The sequence below is a fragment of the Corvus moneduloides genome, chromosome 8 (genome assembly GCF_009650955.1).
Source record: "Corvus moneduloides isolate bCorMon1 chromosome 8, bCorMon1.pri, whole genome shotgun sequence".
In the NCBI taxonomy this organism is placed as follows: domain Eukaryota; kingdom Metazoa; phylum Chordata; class Aves; order Passeriformes; family Corvidae; genus Corvus; species Corvus moneduloides.
Genome location: NC_045483.1, coordinates 29829163 through 29843793, shown reverse-complemented (window position 1 = coordinate 29843793; position 14631 = coordinate 29829163). Strand labels below are relative to the sequence as shown.

The 14631-nt window shown below is 37.5% G+C and overlaps 1 protein-coding gene across 2 annotated transcripts in view; it reads left to right on the top strand.

The window, feature by feature from the left end:
- The window catches only part of CCDC6 (coiled-coil domain containing 6), a 51390-nt gene that overhangs the window by 19852 nt on the left and 16907 nt on the right, over positions 1-14631 (top strand). For both annotated transcript variants that reach the window (XM_032116037.1, XM_032116038.1), the window contains exons 2-5: positions 34-183; positions 7342-7470; positions 11941-12044; positions 13749-13909. In XM_032116037.1, the coding sequence (XP_031971928.1) occupies positions 34-183; positions 7342-7470; positions 11941-12044; positions 13749-13909 (544 nt within the window). The remainder of the gene's footprint in view (positions 1-33; positions 184-7341; positions 7471-11940; positions 12045-13748; positions 13910-14631) is intronic.

Genomic DNA, 14631 nt, shown 5'->3' with positions numbered 1-14631 from the left:
TTTTGTCTCAAAACTTATGTCTTTATTTCACAGCAAGCAAGGGCAGAGCAAGAAGAGGAATTCATCAGTAATACTCTATTTAAGAAGATTCAAGCTCTGCAGAAAGAAAAAGAAACACTTGCAGTAAACTATGAAAAGGAAGAGGAATTTCTCACTAATGAGCTCTCAAGAAAACTGATGCAGGTAATTGGTGCCTTTACTGATGTTTCTCCCAGGAGCCTCAGGACTAACTGGTGACTGAACTTTCCTGTTTGTGTGACTGCACTCTGAGAGAAGTGGTCAGGTTGGAAAGCTGACACTCGATAAAAGCAAAGTACAAGAAGTGTAGTGAGTGACCTTTTTTTTAACACGTTGCTTTAAAGTTTGCATCTGTGAACTCAGCTTTGAGAACCTGAAAGTTTGTATACTGATGCAAAAAATGGGTGTAGCTTGCAGTAAATGTTAACTGTCTTCCAGACAAGAGTTACTGATTAATTTAAAATGTTAGTGAAACACTTTTTTTTCTGGAGTCTTTGATATTTAACAGGAGTCCTGAAATATTAAACTTTATACACAAGAATGTGCGGCGATGCTTGAAGGAGGCTTTTTCTGTAAGTTTATCCATACTTGTAACAAAACAGTTGCTGCTATTGAATTAAAACATCAGTTTGATGGCAAAAGTAAAAAGTTGAAGACGCTGGGACAATTTGTGGCAGAGAAACTTCTTTCATTACCCAAGTTGCTAATTTTTGGAAAGTGGCTAAGTATTTGTTGAAAGGGTTGTTCATGGTCGCTGTGTGCTCACAGTCTTGCCTGAATACCTGCTCTTGGCCCCTGTAGGAGACAGGATACTAAAGTTAGGGGAATGTTTAGTGTGATCTGCCTGAGCTTTTTTCATGCCATTAGTTCTAAGCTATGTCATGAAAAACTAGGCACTTTAGAAGAAGCTAATTTGTATGTTGTAAGCATTGCTGTATTCTGCAGCTGGAGACTGGAGGCATGTTTAGCCCTGCAGTTAGGAAATGCAGTGTTTGGAAACACCACTAGAGCTAATCCCATCTGGCGCTTTTGTTACTGAAAACTGGGCCTTCTCTCACTTTGTCTCTTTGGTGCCTGTTATCACACAGGAAGCTCAGTAGCAAGATAAAATATCCCTTACGTGGTATTACTATTTCCCCTTGCTGTTCTTGAGGACTGACAAGAATGTTTCTGACTAAGAGACATGTTTGCTTTCTAAGTCATACATTTTCATGAAAAACAGAGAAGCAGATGGCAGTAAAATAGGGGTATCAACTGTTCTTTTCTAATTGAAGTAAGATGTGGATATCACTATAGAAAAAGCTTTCCACTGAAGTCTCTTGCAGTAAAGGGAGAAATGGTACATTGAACAATGTTGTTTAATTGAAAGGGAGATGTAGAAATCTGTTACAGAACCAGGTTACGTGGGACTGTACCATACACTGTAAAGAGGAAACTAAAACTTACATCAAAAATAAAAGCATGAATTACACCTGATTTGTTTGAAGAGTTTTGAAGTCGTATGATGACCTTGCATACAAATTTGTACCGCAAAGTTCTGCAGCAAGTAAGTTGTTGTATCAACTAATTGCTTAAAATATGCTTAGCCTTTTCCCTAGAATTCATGAGATTGTTTTAACAGGTTTTTTTAAACTATCTTTAGCATTCTTAAATTGCTAAAATGATGCAAAATAGGTTCACACATTACAAAGAGAAATACGAACTTCTTGTCAACCTAAAAGTACAACTATTTTTATTCTTTTTTGCTATGGACTTTCAGAAACCATCCTTTGACTGTTGCCTCAAATTAAAGAAAAAGGTAACACTCTACTGTTGTGAAAATATCCAAGAGGGTGTTTGTCTTGTAATGTATGCAACAATGCAATGGCATTGTGCTATTTGTCTCTTGGAAACCCTTAATGGGTGCTTCATTCTCAAATGAGAACTTCATTCTCATTTGTGAAAGATTCAGAGAAGCATCTGAAACAGAATGCAGACATAAACTGGAAGTTATTCTCACCTTTTGTGCAGCATTTGGAGAAAATCCTCAGTTTTGGATTCAACATCATTCCATAAATATTACCCAGCTTTCAGCAGGCAAGCTGCAGGTTTCTGCTGAAAGAAAAGCTATAACTTACAAGAGTATGGAGTTAAAATTCTGACCACCACCTGTTTTTATTAAACAGTATCTCAACCTGCAGCCTTATATTTCATTCCATGTGACCTTGCAGTAAGCCTCGTTTAGCCTTTGATAAACATGGTTATGTCAATCAGAAGATTTTAAAATATGGCAGTTCATAAACGCACCTGTGTTCCAAATTGTTCATCCTGAAGCTGTGTCGTTTCTCTCAGCACCATTAGGTAGCAATTTTTTAAAGTAAACTGTGAGTTTGTCCTCTCTGTGAATTAATAACCCAGGTAACTTGAAAAAGAGAACAGCTGTCAACATGCTGCTGGTGGTGGTGGTGGTTGTGTCTGTGAAGGGTGAGTGGCATGGAATTTCTTGCTTAGAGGTTCACCTGAAAACTTCAGTGCACAGAGCCGATAAGGGTTATATGAATGCTCCTCCACAAGGCCAGAGCTGAAACCTTTGTGCCTTGTGCATAGGCACCAGTGGTGTTTCTGTTTATGGCATATGCTGCAAATGCTATTAACCCTTCCCTTACTCTGGTCAGCAGGTTTTGTTGTCCATACTTCTGGATGACTTTTCATACCTTTACAGTGGCTCAAGATATGCGGTGTGGGTGGAGGACTTGTTTTAAAGCAAACAGTTTAATATTAAAACTATTTTTCTGTTTCTGTGTATGCTGAATGCAAATCTCATTTCAAGGCTTGATTATATCTTTGATTTGATAAACTTGCTGTGAAATGCAAAACCAGAATATTGATATATTCTCCTAAACACCAGTAACATTGTTGGAAACTTACAAATGGTACAGAGGAAATGGTCCCTTCCACTAAAGAGCTTACCTGTAGAATTAGGGAACATTTGAATATTACTGTGTGTTTCTGTGAAAGTAATTTTTCATCTCTTCAGAGTCTTAGTAAGTTGACATTAGAATATCGGTGAGTTGCAGGCAATTTTCTTAAGTAGCAAAGAACTGCAAATAATACCTGATGGTTTTTGTTTTCTGAAAGCTTATCTGTTGTCTGAAGGTTTGATTCTTCAGTTGTGAATCCTGGGAATTAAATCCACGTAGACCAACAGATTAAATATTGCAGAAGAGAAGCTCCTGGTTTTACAAATAAACTCATTTTTTGGAAAAGGGGGCATTACTGGCACACATCACAGGGTCAGTTTAGAGTTTATTACAATATCTTTTCTATAATCAGATAGTCTTCCCGTTATACAGGTGTAGTGCTACATTCCTGGCTAATGTTTTTTAGACCAGGAAGTTAAGATAATTACGATTTCTTTTTTTTTTAATTTCCTGAGATTTGTGAGTGCCATACTCATACTAGAGTATAGTACTCATACTACAATACACTGGAGTGTATTGTAGTAGCAATTCTGTTTTCGTTAGGAGAATAATGAACTCAATGCCCGCTTCCATTTTTGGCATCTTTGCTCTGGAGGGAATTCTAGTTAAATTAGATGCAGACTTTGGATGATGACTTAACCAGGAATACAGTAGTCTCCAGTTGGTTGCTTCACCGTTCTCTGGAATTAACTCTTAATGTCTGTGTTCGCCAGGCAATGTTGGTCTGACCTGGAATGAGACTTTCAGCATTCCTGCTGTCAGACATTGTGCATCAAATGGCTTCCTGCCTTTTGGATGAGTAAGGGAAAAAATTGCATATGAATCTGTTGTTTTGTCTAAAACTTTGCATTTTGGAACAGAGGAGAGGTACTTCTGCTCAACTGCATCTCATTTTCACTCTCAGTTTTTCAAATATTTACAGCTCTATGCCTGTGTCAAAATTACTGCCATATTATTCTGTTGAAAGCCACCCAGCAGAGGGACTTTTTTCATGGTGCTTGTGTGTTTGTTGCTTTGTCAGACCTTTGTTTGTCACAATTGTAGGGGCTTATGCCTCTCATTCAGCCTGGCCTCTGGAATGAGCTCCCAGAATGTTAAAACATTTTAAATGTGGGAGCTGCCTGCCTGAGCTGCAGTGCTCCTCCTAACAGCCAGCAGGAATCTCCCAGTTCAGCACCATGTGCATTACTGTTATAAAACACAGACTGACATCAGGTTTGCAATGTCATAAGAAATTAATTTTGAAACCTTTTACTACTTGCCAGACTGAGTCTAAACAGACACAGTAGCACATAAAAGGAGGTGTTTCCACTGGAATAATACTGTCCTTCTGGTGCCATAACATTGCTTAATAATACCTTTTTATAACTGTAACTTTCACTGCCTCTACAAGCCAAATGAATAAATACACAATTTTATTAGATGCATTTCATTTGTTTAGCATAATTATTGATTTTCTAGGTTGAATGTTGCAGGAATGAAGGAGCACATGCATCTCACCAGAGGTCTTACAGTAAACAAAAGCTTTTTATCACATACATCCTTGACAAACTTCTTATAAGCCTTATATCAATTTACTATATTTTCCCGTGTACTTCATGTAATTATATTTTTTTTACCTGATGAAGTCTCTGGAAAGCTTGGAACAATATTTTTATAGCATCCTCAATCCTTAGTGATTATTGAATGGTAGCAGTATTTTGCAGAGTATCGTTAGAAGCATTTTGATGCAGGCTCTGTTCTTGCAGCGGTGGACATGGACATGTTGAGTTACTGTTTTGAAATTGAAAGTAGTAAATCTTAAAAATTAATCTTTTGTGAAACAGGGCTGCTCCAAAGAGAAATTTATTTTTAATGTTATTTGATCTTACAAAGTCAGTTACTTTAAGTTGTGCACCAGTCCTTTTCAAAATCAAATTCAGATTTTTTTCAACACCAAATTGCAAATTGGTCCAAGTATCTGTCCTTGAAAGTAAGATGTTACAACATACCAAGATAATAGCATAATGTGTAGTCAGGCAAGTGAAGTAATTGGATGTCTGTACAGAAATGTTTCTTATATAAGTCTGATTCTTGACAATTCTTTAAAAAATTATAAGTCTGTAAACATAAGCTATTACTCTTCCTGCTCTCCAAAATATCATGTGTCAGCTCAAGGATGCAAATGGGATTGTGCAGAATAAACAGAGCCAGCTCATCTGTCATTTATTTGATGAACATCTGGACATAAAGAGGAGGCAGACTGCTGATACAAAATTGTTAATAAATAGGACTTTCAGGATGCAGTGAAGGAAGAAGTGGACAGCTTTTGAGGGCCTGGAATACCTAAAAATAGACTGTACCAGGTCATAGTCTGGGGGATAAATGAGGGTTGTTTTTTTAAGGGGGAACTTGATCCATTGGCTCCATTACTTCATAAAAACACTTCCCACTGTCCCAGAAGTAAGCCAGTACAGTAAAGAAGGAAGGTAAATGTGGTCCTACATTGTATCAGGACACTTGTTCCTACAGAGAGAATATTACTGTAGTTGTTTAGAACTTAGGTGGACTAAGGCTCCCACTCCTGCTGCTAAGCTTTGTGTTTGACAGCCCCACTCTCACTTCAAACTAGTCACTGTCTCTCTTGCACCAAGCCCATCTCTAATCTTACGTAGCTGAGAATTCTCCTTGAGTTTTCATACACAATTCAAGGTCTGTAAGACATTGGCATCAAGGTGACACGTTCTTACACATTTCTTTCGTTCTCTTTAGCTGACAGGTGTATCTGTAGACTGTTGTTACTATAATTGCATATAATTTAAAATACTTGGAAAAGACTCTCTTACTTTACTAAGTAAAATAAATACTATCCACCTGTGTTTTACCAGGGGATATTTTCTCATTGTTAGCAATTCTGTTCTTCAGCATTAAGCTTTCAGCAATAACTGGATTTTGGTTGTTTTGGTTTGGTTTTGTGATCAAAAGAAATAAAAGGGAAAAATTATTTTACCCCATATGAGTGACAGACACCACTCATGTATTTTGGGGGTGTTAGTAGTATTTTTCTTCCTCTTTGTAAAATGAAGCCAATATTGTCTATTCTAAGAGTTTTCTATTCTGGTCTTTATTTTAAATTGTGAAAAATAAAATCTCAGCATTGACAGGCCCTGCAAACACACTTAACCCCCAAACTTCTCCCATATGTGTATTGCCAAGTAGTTGCTGTCTGCCTGGTGCTCTTCCTTCATGAGCCTTTTGGCTCTGATCTCTCTGCCAGGCTGCACTTACAGACCATTTTGTCTCTACATAGCAGCAAAAGGAGCTGAATCAATGAATGAGCAATTTTAGCTTGTTTTAAAATCAAAGTATTTTCTTTCACTGTGGATATCCAGCAACCTTGATTTGTGTCCATGACTGCGAGGTCTCTCTCCATGTCCTCAGGTTTTCCTCACACATTTAAGCACTGTGACCTTACAGATTGTTATGTGCTAGCCAGAAGAACTGGCATAGAAAATAAAATAAGCAGGTGGGAAAAGTTGCCTGCAGTTTCAGTGGATGGTCAGAACACAATGTAATTACACCGTTGTCTTTTGGTGACATTTGCTTTTCCCTGAGTCAGGTTCACATGTTTGTACCATGGTGGCAGTCACACTCTTTTATCCACAGGAAGATTTGGATCCTTGTCTCAGAGGGACTCTACTCCAAGCCATACTTCATGTTAATATGAGGGGGTTTTTTTGTTTCTGTCTGCTTGAGAGCCTTGAGAGTTAAAGATTTTTTTTTCATTGGATATACTAAATGAAAAAGATTCCCTTTGGTATTAAGAAAATGTATAACATTGATTTGAAATAACCAGTATTTTTATGTCATCTGAGCCATTTGATTTTGATAGCATAGGAATAGAAATTAAAGTTTTTTGGTTCTTGTTTGTAAACTCATTGCACAGCAATTTCATTAGTATGAGTTCAGTCACAATTTTCATCTTTCAGTTGCCTGGGAGAAAGAAGTGCTAAGACCTACATTTTGTGCTTTGGGTGCTCTTGAGATGATGCATTTAGATTAAAATTTTGTGGACATTATGATAGATTTTTTACTTTTGAAATGTCTATAATGCATTATATATAGCAAATAAAATAACCTATTTTGATTTGACTTAATAATTAGAAATGTAATTTTATCTGCTTTGTAAATATGCAGCACAGTTTAATATGCTCCTTTTTGAAAGGCTGTTGGGTGGGTTGTACATTTTGAAGTCTTTTGAGAAGCATCAGTAGAGAATTTAACATGCATTAGGAATAAATGTGTAAATAAATGTATAAAAGGTGCCTAAGTTTATGCTTTTATTTGTGTGTTTAAAATATTTACATGTCTCCTAAATTTTTAGCTGCAACATGAGAAAGCTGAACTGGAGCAGCATTTAGAACAGGAACAGGAATTTCAAGTGAACAAACTGATGAAGAAGATTAAAAAACTGGAAAATGATACAATTTCAAAGCAGCTCACCCTGGAGCAGGTAACCTCCTTCATTTCACCATTGTGTGACTGAGAAAAAACCAAGTTCTTCTGTTGTATTAGATTTGACTTAATTTTTTAAGTATGTAAGCAACTGGGCAGTATTGAGGTTATAGAAAAGTCAGCTTGACTTTCAAAGCAATAGAAAAGTAACGTAACTTCTTATGAGAAACTTGGATTCGTTTTTTTTTTCATGGCCATTATAACTTTTAGTAGTCTTTCTGTTGGCCTTCATGTCTGCTGGACAGCAGTGACCTTTGCAAGTGCAACTACCAGTTTTGTATGATTCTCCTTTTTCTGTTGACGTGAAAAAATTAGTTAATGGCTATCTAAATGATCAGGTGAGTTCTCTTGATTCGCATGGTAACATTCTTTATGGAGAGACCTAGGAAACAAATTGAAAAGTAAAAAGGTGGGAATACGTCGTTGCCAGCGAGTCCTTACCCAGCATGGAAATTAGCATGAGGTTGAAATAACTCTTTTAGCCACAAGGTGGTGGTGGCTGCCACTTAATCAAAATGCAAAGTAAGTTTAACATACTAAGGTGTTGTAGTCTTTGAAATGTTAGCATGAGCCACAGCTGAAATCTTCATGATATTATTTTTGTCTCATTGTTCTGGACAGACAGACTTGTGAAATCATAAAATTTGAAACTTGTTGCTACATCTAAATGATGTCTTGTTCAAAAAGCTTAGATGTGCAAAGGTCTTTAGTATCTGGCTTTGAAAACTTTGTGAAGATGTTAAAATTTGCTGGCAGGCTTGCTTAGAAATTCCATGTGTATTTATGTGTGATTCACCGAATGCCTTTGTTTTCTCTCACAGTAAGGTAGAGTAGATCTCAGGTTACTTTGGGCTTCAGCATGCTTTCCTCCCTCACACGAATTAAAAGTGCTGATTGTGCTAATTAACCAGCTGAAGCAGCAGCCTGGGGCAATGGGCAGGATATAGCAAGAAGCAACCAAAGTTGTAAGGAGAGCCACTTTGCCTTTATTGCACACTGAGGAATTAAGGAAGAGGGATTGCCATGATCTGCAGCACAACCTTCAGGACACCTGTTAAACAGGGCTTGGAAGGAGGACTCCAGCAATGCTTTGAGCTGGGCTGCATTGGGATCTGTCACTAATCAGTGAGCAGATAATTACAGCATATGCTCACTGAACTGTTGTTTTTAAAATAGAGAGCATGAATTATCTGTGCTTTGTGTTCTTTCTTTCTCCTTTGCTTTTTTTCATCTGAACTGCTTATGCCACAGGTGATCAGTAGGTAGCTGATTTATGGTAGTGGTGGTTGCATAGAATATTATTCCATAATAAAAAATTAAGTTGGATCTTAGGGTTCAAATGTGACCTGAAATAATTTCTTAAGTCAGCTTGAAGTCAGCAGAGCATTCTTCTCTGAAGGCAAATGGTGAAGAAATTTGCAGCATGTGACTATTTCATTAACTGCATGCCTCACTTAAAACGAGCAATAATGTTCTGTGTTACAGTTCAGTGGTTTGATAGGAAATAAATAGCTGTCAGTACTGCCCTACAGAGACCCAGTGTGTGTAGTCTTGCTGTTATTATTTTTAACTGCTTTCCTATTTCATACAGTATAGCGAGAAACTAGAATTGATGCAGTTAGGAGTTGAGAAATAACAACTAAACTGCTAATAATCATCTATGTCTGCTTTGAAAGGAGAAGAGATGTGTAAAATCTTCGGGAAAGATCTTGGAGAGCAGCAGAATTAAAGCTACAAAGGGCAAGGTGGAGATGAGAAGCAGAGAAGTAAAATGTAGGATAGTGGGTGTAGGCAGAGATCAGCATATTCAACTTTGATTGATTTGGAAGACCTCCATTTCAGGAGGGAACAGTTGTGCTTGTTAATAAGTTGGCAAGACAGTTGACAAAGCAGGGATACAGAAGTACACACACGATGGATATTTTAGCTGCATTTTGAAGTAAAGTAAGTGCACTTGTGAAAGAGTGAGAAGAAACACAAGTGGGTGGTGAGGAAGGTTAAAAGGAATTTTACTCCTCCTCTGAAGGGAAGGTTAAGGTCTGAAAAGCAAGCAATGCTTCCTTGTTTCCCTGTTTTAATGGTCGAAATTAAGTGATGATTGATTGGAATGTAACCATGAACCCATGCAGAGTGACACTAGTATTGACAAAGCTGCTGGCTTGGTCCTGAGCATAATCCCATCCTGTTTATTTTAGTTCAGAATATTACCACATTTCTAAAAAATTCACTGACTGGAGTACCTTTCAAAGTACACCTGAAACTACCTAGTACCAAACCAAATATACTAATTCTCCGAATTCACAGCGCTGAACAGGATGCTGCAGTTACTTCTGCTGTAGGTGCCATTCAAGGTGTTCTTCCTCCAATCTTTGAAATCCTGACAGTGGGAGAAACTGGCACGATGCTCATGACTAGGAAAGGAAGATCCAGTATGTTTCATATTGCTGAAAATGTGGAATTCTAGATCTGTTTCACAACCTGGTTTCTTTGGTGTTTTGTCAGAGCAGCTTCAGGGCACAACACAAGGGTTATTTGTCCATTGTTGCTTATGGTTTGGCTGTGCCATTGTGCATGCTCTTCTACATGCAGATTTATAATTAATGGACTCCACTGCCTTGGTGATAGTTGCTATAATACTAAATGTAATCTTAGATTTTTCAAATACAGATTTATAAATAATTTACTCTGTCTTTAAATTCCAGTGTGCTCTTCTTCCTACCATTAAAAGATAGGGATTTCTTTTCACCTGTATGTTCTTGTGGTTTTGTTTGTTGCTAGATCAAAACATAGTTGTAAAAAGACTAAGAGTGGGTGAGTCTAAGCCATGCTGCATTGAAATGATGCAAAAACCATTGCTGCAGAGGTCAGGACCTGCATTCACACTTTTTTCATCATGTGATTATCTAGCTAGCTGTGCAGTCTATCTTTGGTAGTGTTAGAAGCACAGTGTGCAGATTGCAAGGACATTTTCCGTAGTTTCTTCCCTCTGGATGTTCCTAGCCCCAGGCATTGGCCAGACTGGCTAAGGAGCCCTGAGGCAGAGTGCCCTGTGCTCCTGGGGCTGAGCCTTTTGCTTTCCTACCTCTACAGCTCCAGCCATGTGGGAAATGAAGTGTTGGTCAGGATCCAAATTCTCATCCTCGTGGGGAGGCTGAAGCATGTTGCTTCTGACTTCTCTTTAATTGAAATGTAAGTTCCCTGAGCTGTTAAGGTACATCTGGAAACTCAAACATGGAAAGATTTGCTAGACAGTGTTTCTCTTTCTAAGTATGTTCCCTATTACTCATCAACATATGTCTGCTTCTCATAGTAACTAATTCCTCTAACCTTTAAAGGAGAAAGTTGTACATTCATTAAACTTGCACTGGTAGCTGAAGTGTGTAGGTTTATTTTTTTGGGGTTTCTCAGTATTAATTTGGTGGTTAGCACTAATAGTTTACAGATTTAGATGCTGCAACAGCCCTTCAGCAAGTGAAGTAGTAAATGGAAATAGTTTCATTCTGGTTTTGGTCTTTCCATTTTCTAATGTGAGATCATTTGCCCAGCAGAAAAGTGGTGTTAACGAAGGCTTGGCTGGGAAAAATGCTTCCATGCTATTTTCCACCTGTAAAGGTGTTGAACTGTTCCCAAGTATTTCATTATTACCAACTTTTTGAGTTCAGCTACGTTGCTACTGAGTAAGATCAGCTGTGCCTCTTAAAATTCTCCTGTATTAATAATACTTACATTGTATTTCTACTTAAATGCTAATAATAGATTTCTTCATGTATGGGTCTACATTATATCTTTTATTAACTTTAGAGTAGAAGGTTCTACATTGTATCTTTTATTAACTCATAGTAGAATCAAGAATGTTTGTTCACACAATAAGTGAACATGAAATGTCAAGCTTTTACTTTTATAAAGCCTTTGCTTTATAAAGACAGAATTACATTTGTTTTGCTAGTAATGATTGATAAAGTAACATTTAAGGCAGTTCACATAACTTTTTTTTTACTATTTTTGTTATGTCCTTTATCTAACACAAGGCACACAAGGCAAAGATGGCTTCTCTTCCATTTCTGGATTATTTAACTATGATTCTTCTGCTAAAAAAGTCTAAAATTAACCAAAAGAATTGTTGGTGTAGTGAACAGTAAATTCAGTTTGAATTTCATAGATTTATGGAATAAATGTCTTTGAATAGGTTTGTCACGTCATCAGTGCCTGCATGTCCTGGGTTCATGCTCCTCCTTATTGGCCAGAGACAAGTTCTGTGAGAAAAACTTGGGTTAAGGAGATAACAACTGTGCAACTACTGAATCTCTTGATTTTTCCAGTGCACTGTGCCTGAATTTTGTCTCTTCTTCCCCTTCTCCTTGCTCTTGTAGAGCATTATGTAAAATGGGGTTGTTGGAGTTTTCCTGATGCCAGTTTCCTTGCAAAAAATACAGGCCCATAATTTTTTCTAATTGTTTTTCCTCTCCAGTTAAGACGTGAGAAGATTGACCTTGAAAATACTTTGGAACAGGAGCAAGAAGCACTAGTGAATCGTCTCTGGAAGAGGATGGATAAGCTTGAAGCAGAAAAACGGTTTGTCTTGTTGCAGTGCACTCCTTACTGTGGGAGAGAGTTTTAATACCTCATGTTCTGGATTAAATATGTTCATCTCTGTCCCACAAGAGTTGTCTGATCTGTGAGAACCTGGAAGATGAAGCAGTTGTAAAGTTCCTTGTTTGTATGATGGCATATCATTGATTGCTTAAAGTGGATACAACTAACCAGTCTAAGAAATTACCTGGGAAAGCTTGAAGGAATTTACTGAATTATTTCAACTGCTGATAGCCTCTTTCTAAAGCTTCTTGTTTGCGGTCAGCTTTAGATTCATGGTGTTTTACTGTATTTATTATATGAGAAGCTCTTGGTTTTTCCCTGTCTCCTTAAAGAAAACTTCAGCTTTTTCACGGTGGTGTGCACTCATGTCATTGAGACTTCCCAATGCTTCTTTACTAGAAGTTAAGACAGTGACTCTTTATATTCCTGGAACAGCTACAATTTAAAATATATATGAAAGTAAACATCTCTTAAGTGTTATAATACAAAAACTCAGTTTGGGGAGGAAGTAGGAGAGAAAATGATTAATGATTATTAATACCTATTTTTTAATGTGTATAAATATTGTTACATTAGTGTGACCCTCTGAATCTTGGCTGGGGCCTCAGAAAACACCTGAGCCTGAATGAACTTCAGGTTCTGTAGTTTTATTTTACAGAGCCCTGCTGTGTGGAGGGTGCTCTGAAGAGCTGCATGTGATATTCAGCAGTGGTAAATCCACAGCTGGATGAGCCTTTGGTAGCATTTTTGTGTATCTTAGATTTAAAGCCTTCTTTAAGGCAAACCATTTCTGGTTTGATTTCTCTCAGTCTGTGCCCCTTCCTATGGGGAGCTGTGGTGGAGTCAGACCCTGCTTTAGTACACTTTGTATGGTACCCGTAAATACTATACCACACAAAAGGTTGTGCTTGCATGGTGCTGCCCCTGCTCTTCAGGGCAGAGTTGGATCTGGCCTATCAACATGTTCCTTTTAAAGTTTCATGCTTTCAGGCTGGAAAATCCTCCTATGTTACCTCCAAAAATCATCATTTAGAAACTATAATATCTACCATGTGCTTATTTCGTAATAGGAGTTCATTAATCCTGAATTTACCATCAGTTATTTGAGGTGTTTGAAACCTTGATTATATGAAACACCTTAATACCTTTCTGTTTGGACATTAAGAAAAAAGAGGGGAGCCTATTTGACTGTCCTTCAGAAAATGTCTATGAAATTCTTTTGGTAGTGGTGAAATGCAGAAAAGCCTCTGTTTCAGCATTGACATACTTTACTCATCATCAGTCTTCACTATGTGTCCTTTCTCTAAGAACATAAATGTAAAAACTCATTAAATGAATTTGCTTAGCAAAAATTTTGTGTAGTAAGTAGCGTTTGAGTACAAAACTGAGATAACTATTTATAGTCTAGAATTGGTTTTTCCAGAACCATATGTAGTAATATTTCAGAATGTCAGTATCTGAATATGTTAGAAAATTCATCTGTACTAGGACAACAAATTTCACCTTTTTTATTTTGAGTTAGAGACTAAACATTATAACTTCTCCCAAATTTATCTGCCCCAAAACAGTAGTTAAAAAAAATTCTACATACCTGTCAGAATCCGTGCAGTGGCTTCCTGGGGGATATAAGAGGTTTTCATTTCGTTCGAATGGAAGGTAAAGTTTGCACTATTTCTCATATAGAATTTTGCAGGAGAAATTAGACCAGCCAGTATCTGCTCCACCGTCACCCAGAGACATATCAATGGAGATAGACTCTCCAGAAAATATGATGAGACATATCAGGTTTTTAAAGAATGAAGTGGAGAGGTTAAAGAAACAACTGAGAGCTGCACAGTTACAGCGTGAGTAAACAACTTGTTTCAAATCTTCTAAGGTTTGTGTAATGTAAGATTTTTATATGTACTTTCTTGAGTTTGAATTTAAGGTGGAAAAAAATGGGGCAAGTTTGGATGACAACATTTTCATAATTGCAGTGTTATTGCTTGTTGATGTATTTATACTGTAGTTTAGGGGGTTCTTTAGCTTTACTAAAAGGATGTCTGAAAGAATCAAAAAATAATCGTTGAATATTTTGTGCCAGAAAAAGATGTATCTATCTTTTTTTCAGAAACATAGCAGTATTTCAACATACTAATTTTTCAAAACATTTGTATTTATAGCCTACTTTGTAGGAGTCATGTTGCAAATTGAGAATTACTCAAAAGAATTAGGAGCTAGCAAAATAAAGGTCAGCTGTATGTAAGAATTCCACTTGTTAATGATTGTGGCAACCTGAGGCAGCTGTTGCACAGTATAGCAGGAGTAATTTACTGTGTGCTTTCCTATGTAAGATGGCTTTGAAGCATGAAGAGCTGTGTAGAAGTCATCATGTTCCTGTTGTGCAGGGCTGGGGCCCCTTGCCCAGCAGTAGGACCTGCATTTTGCCCTGCCTTCCCTGGAAGAGACTGTGCACTGAGCACATGGGCTCAGCTGCCAGGAGGCTGCTGGCACCTTCCCGTGGACTTTGCAATGCCAGTCCTTCCTTCCTTCCTGCTGAATCTAAAATTCCTGTCTGCGAGTCAGC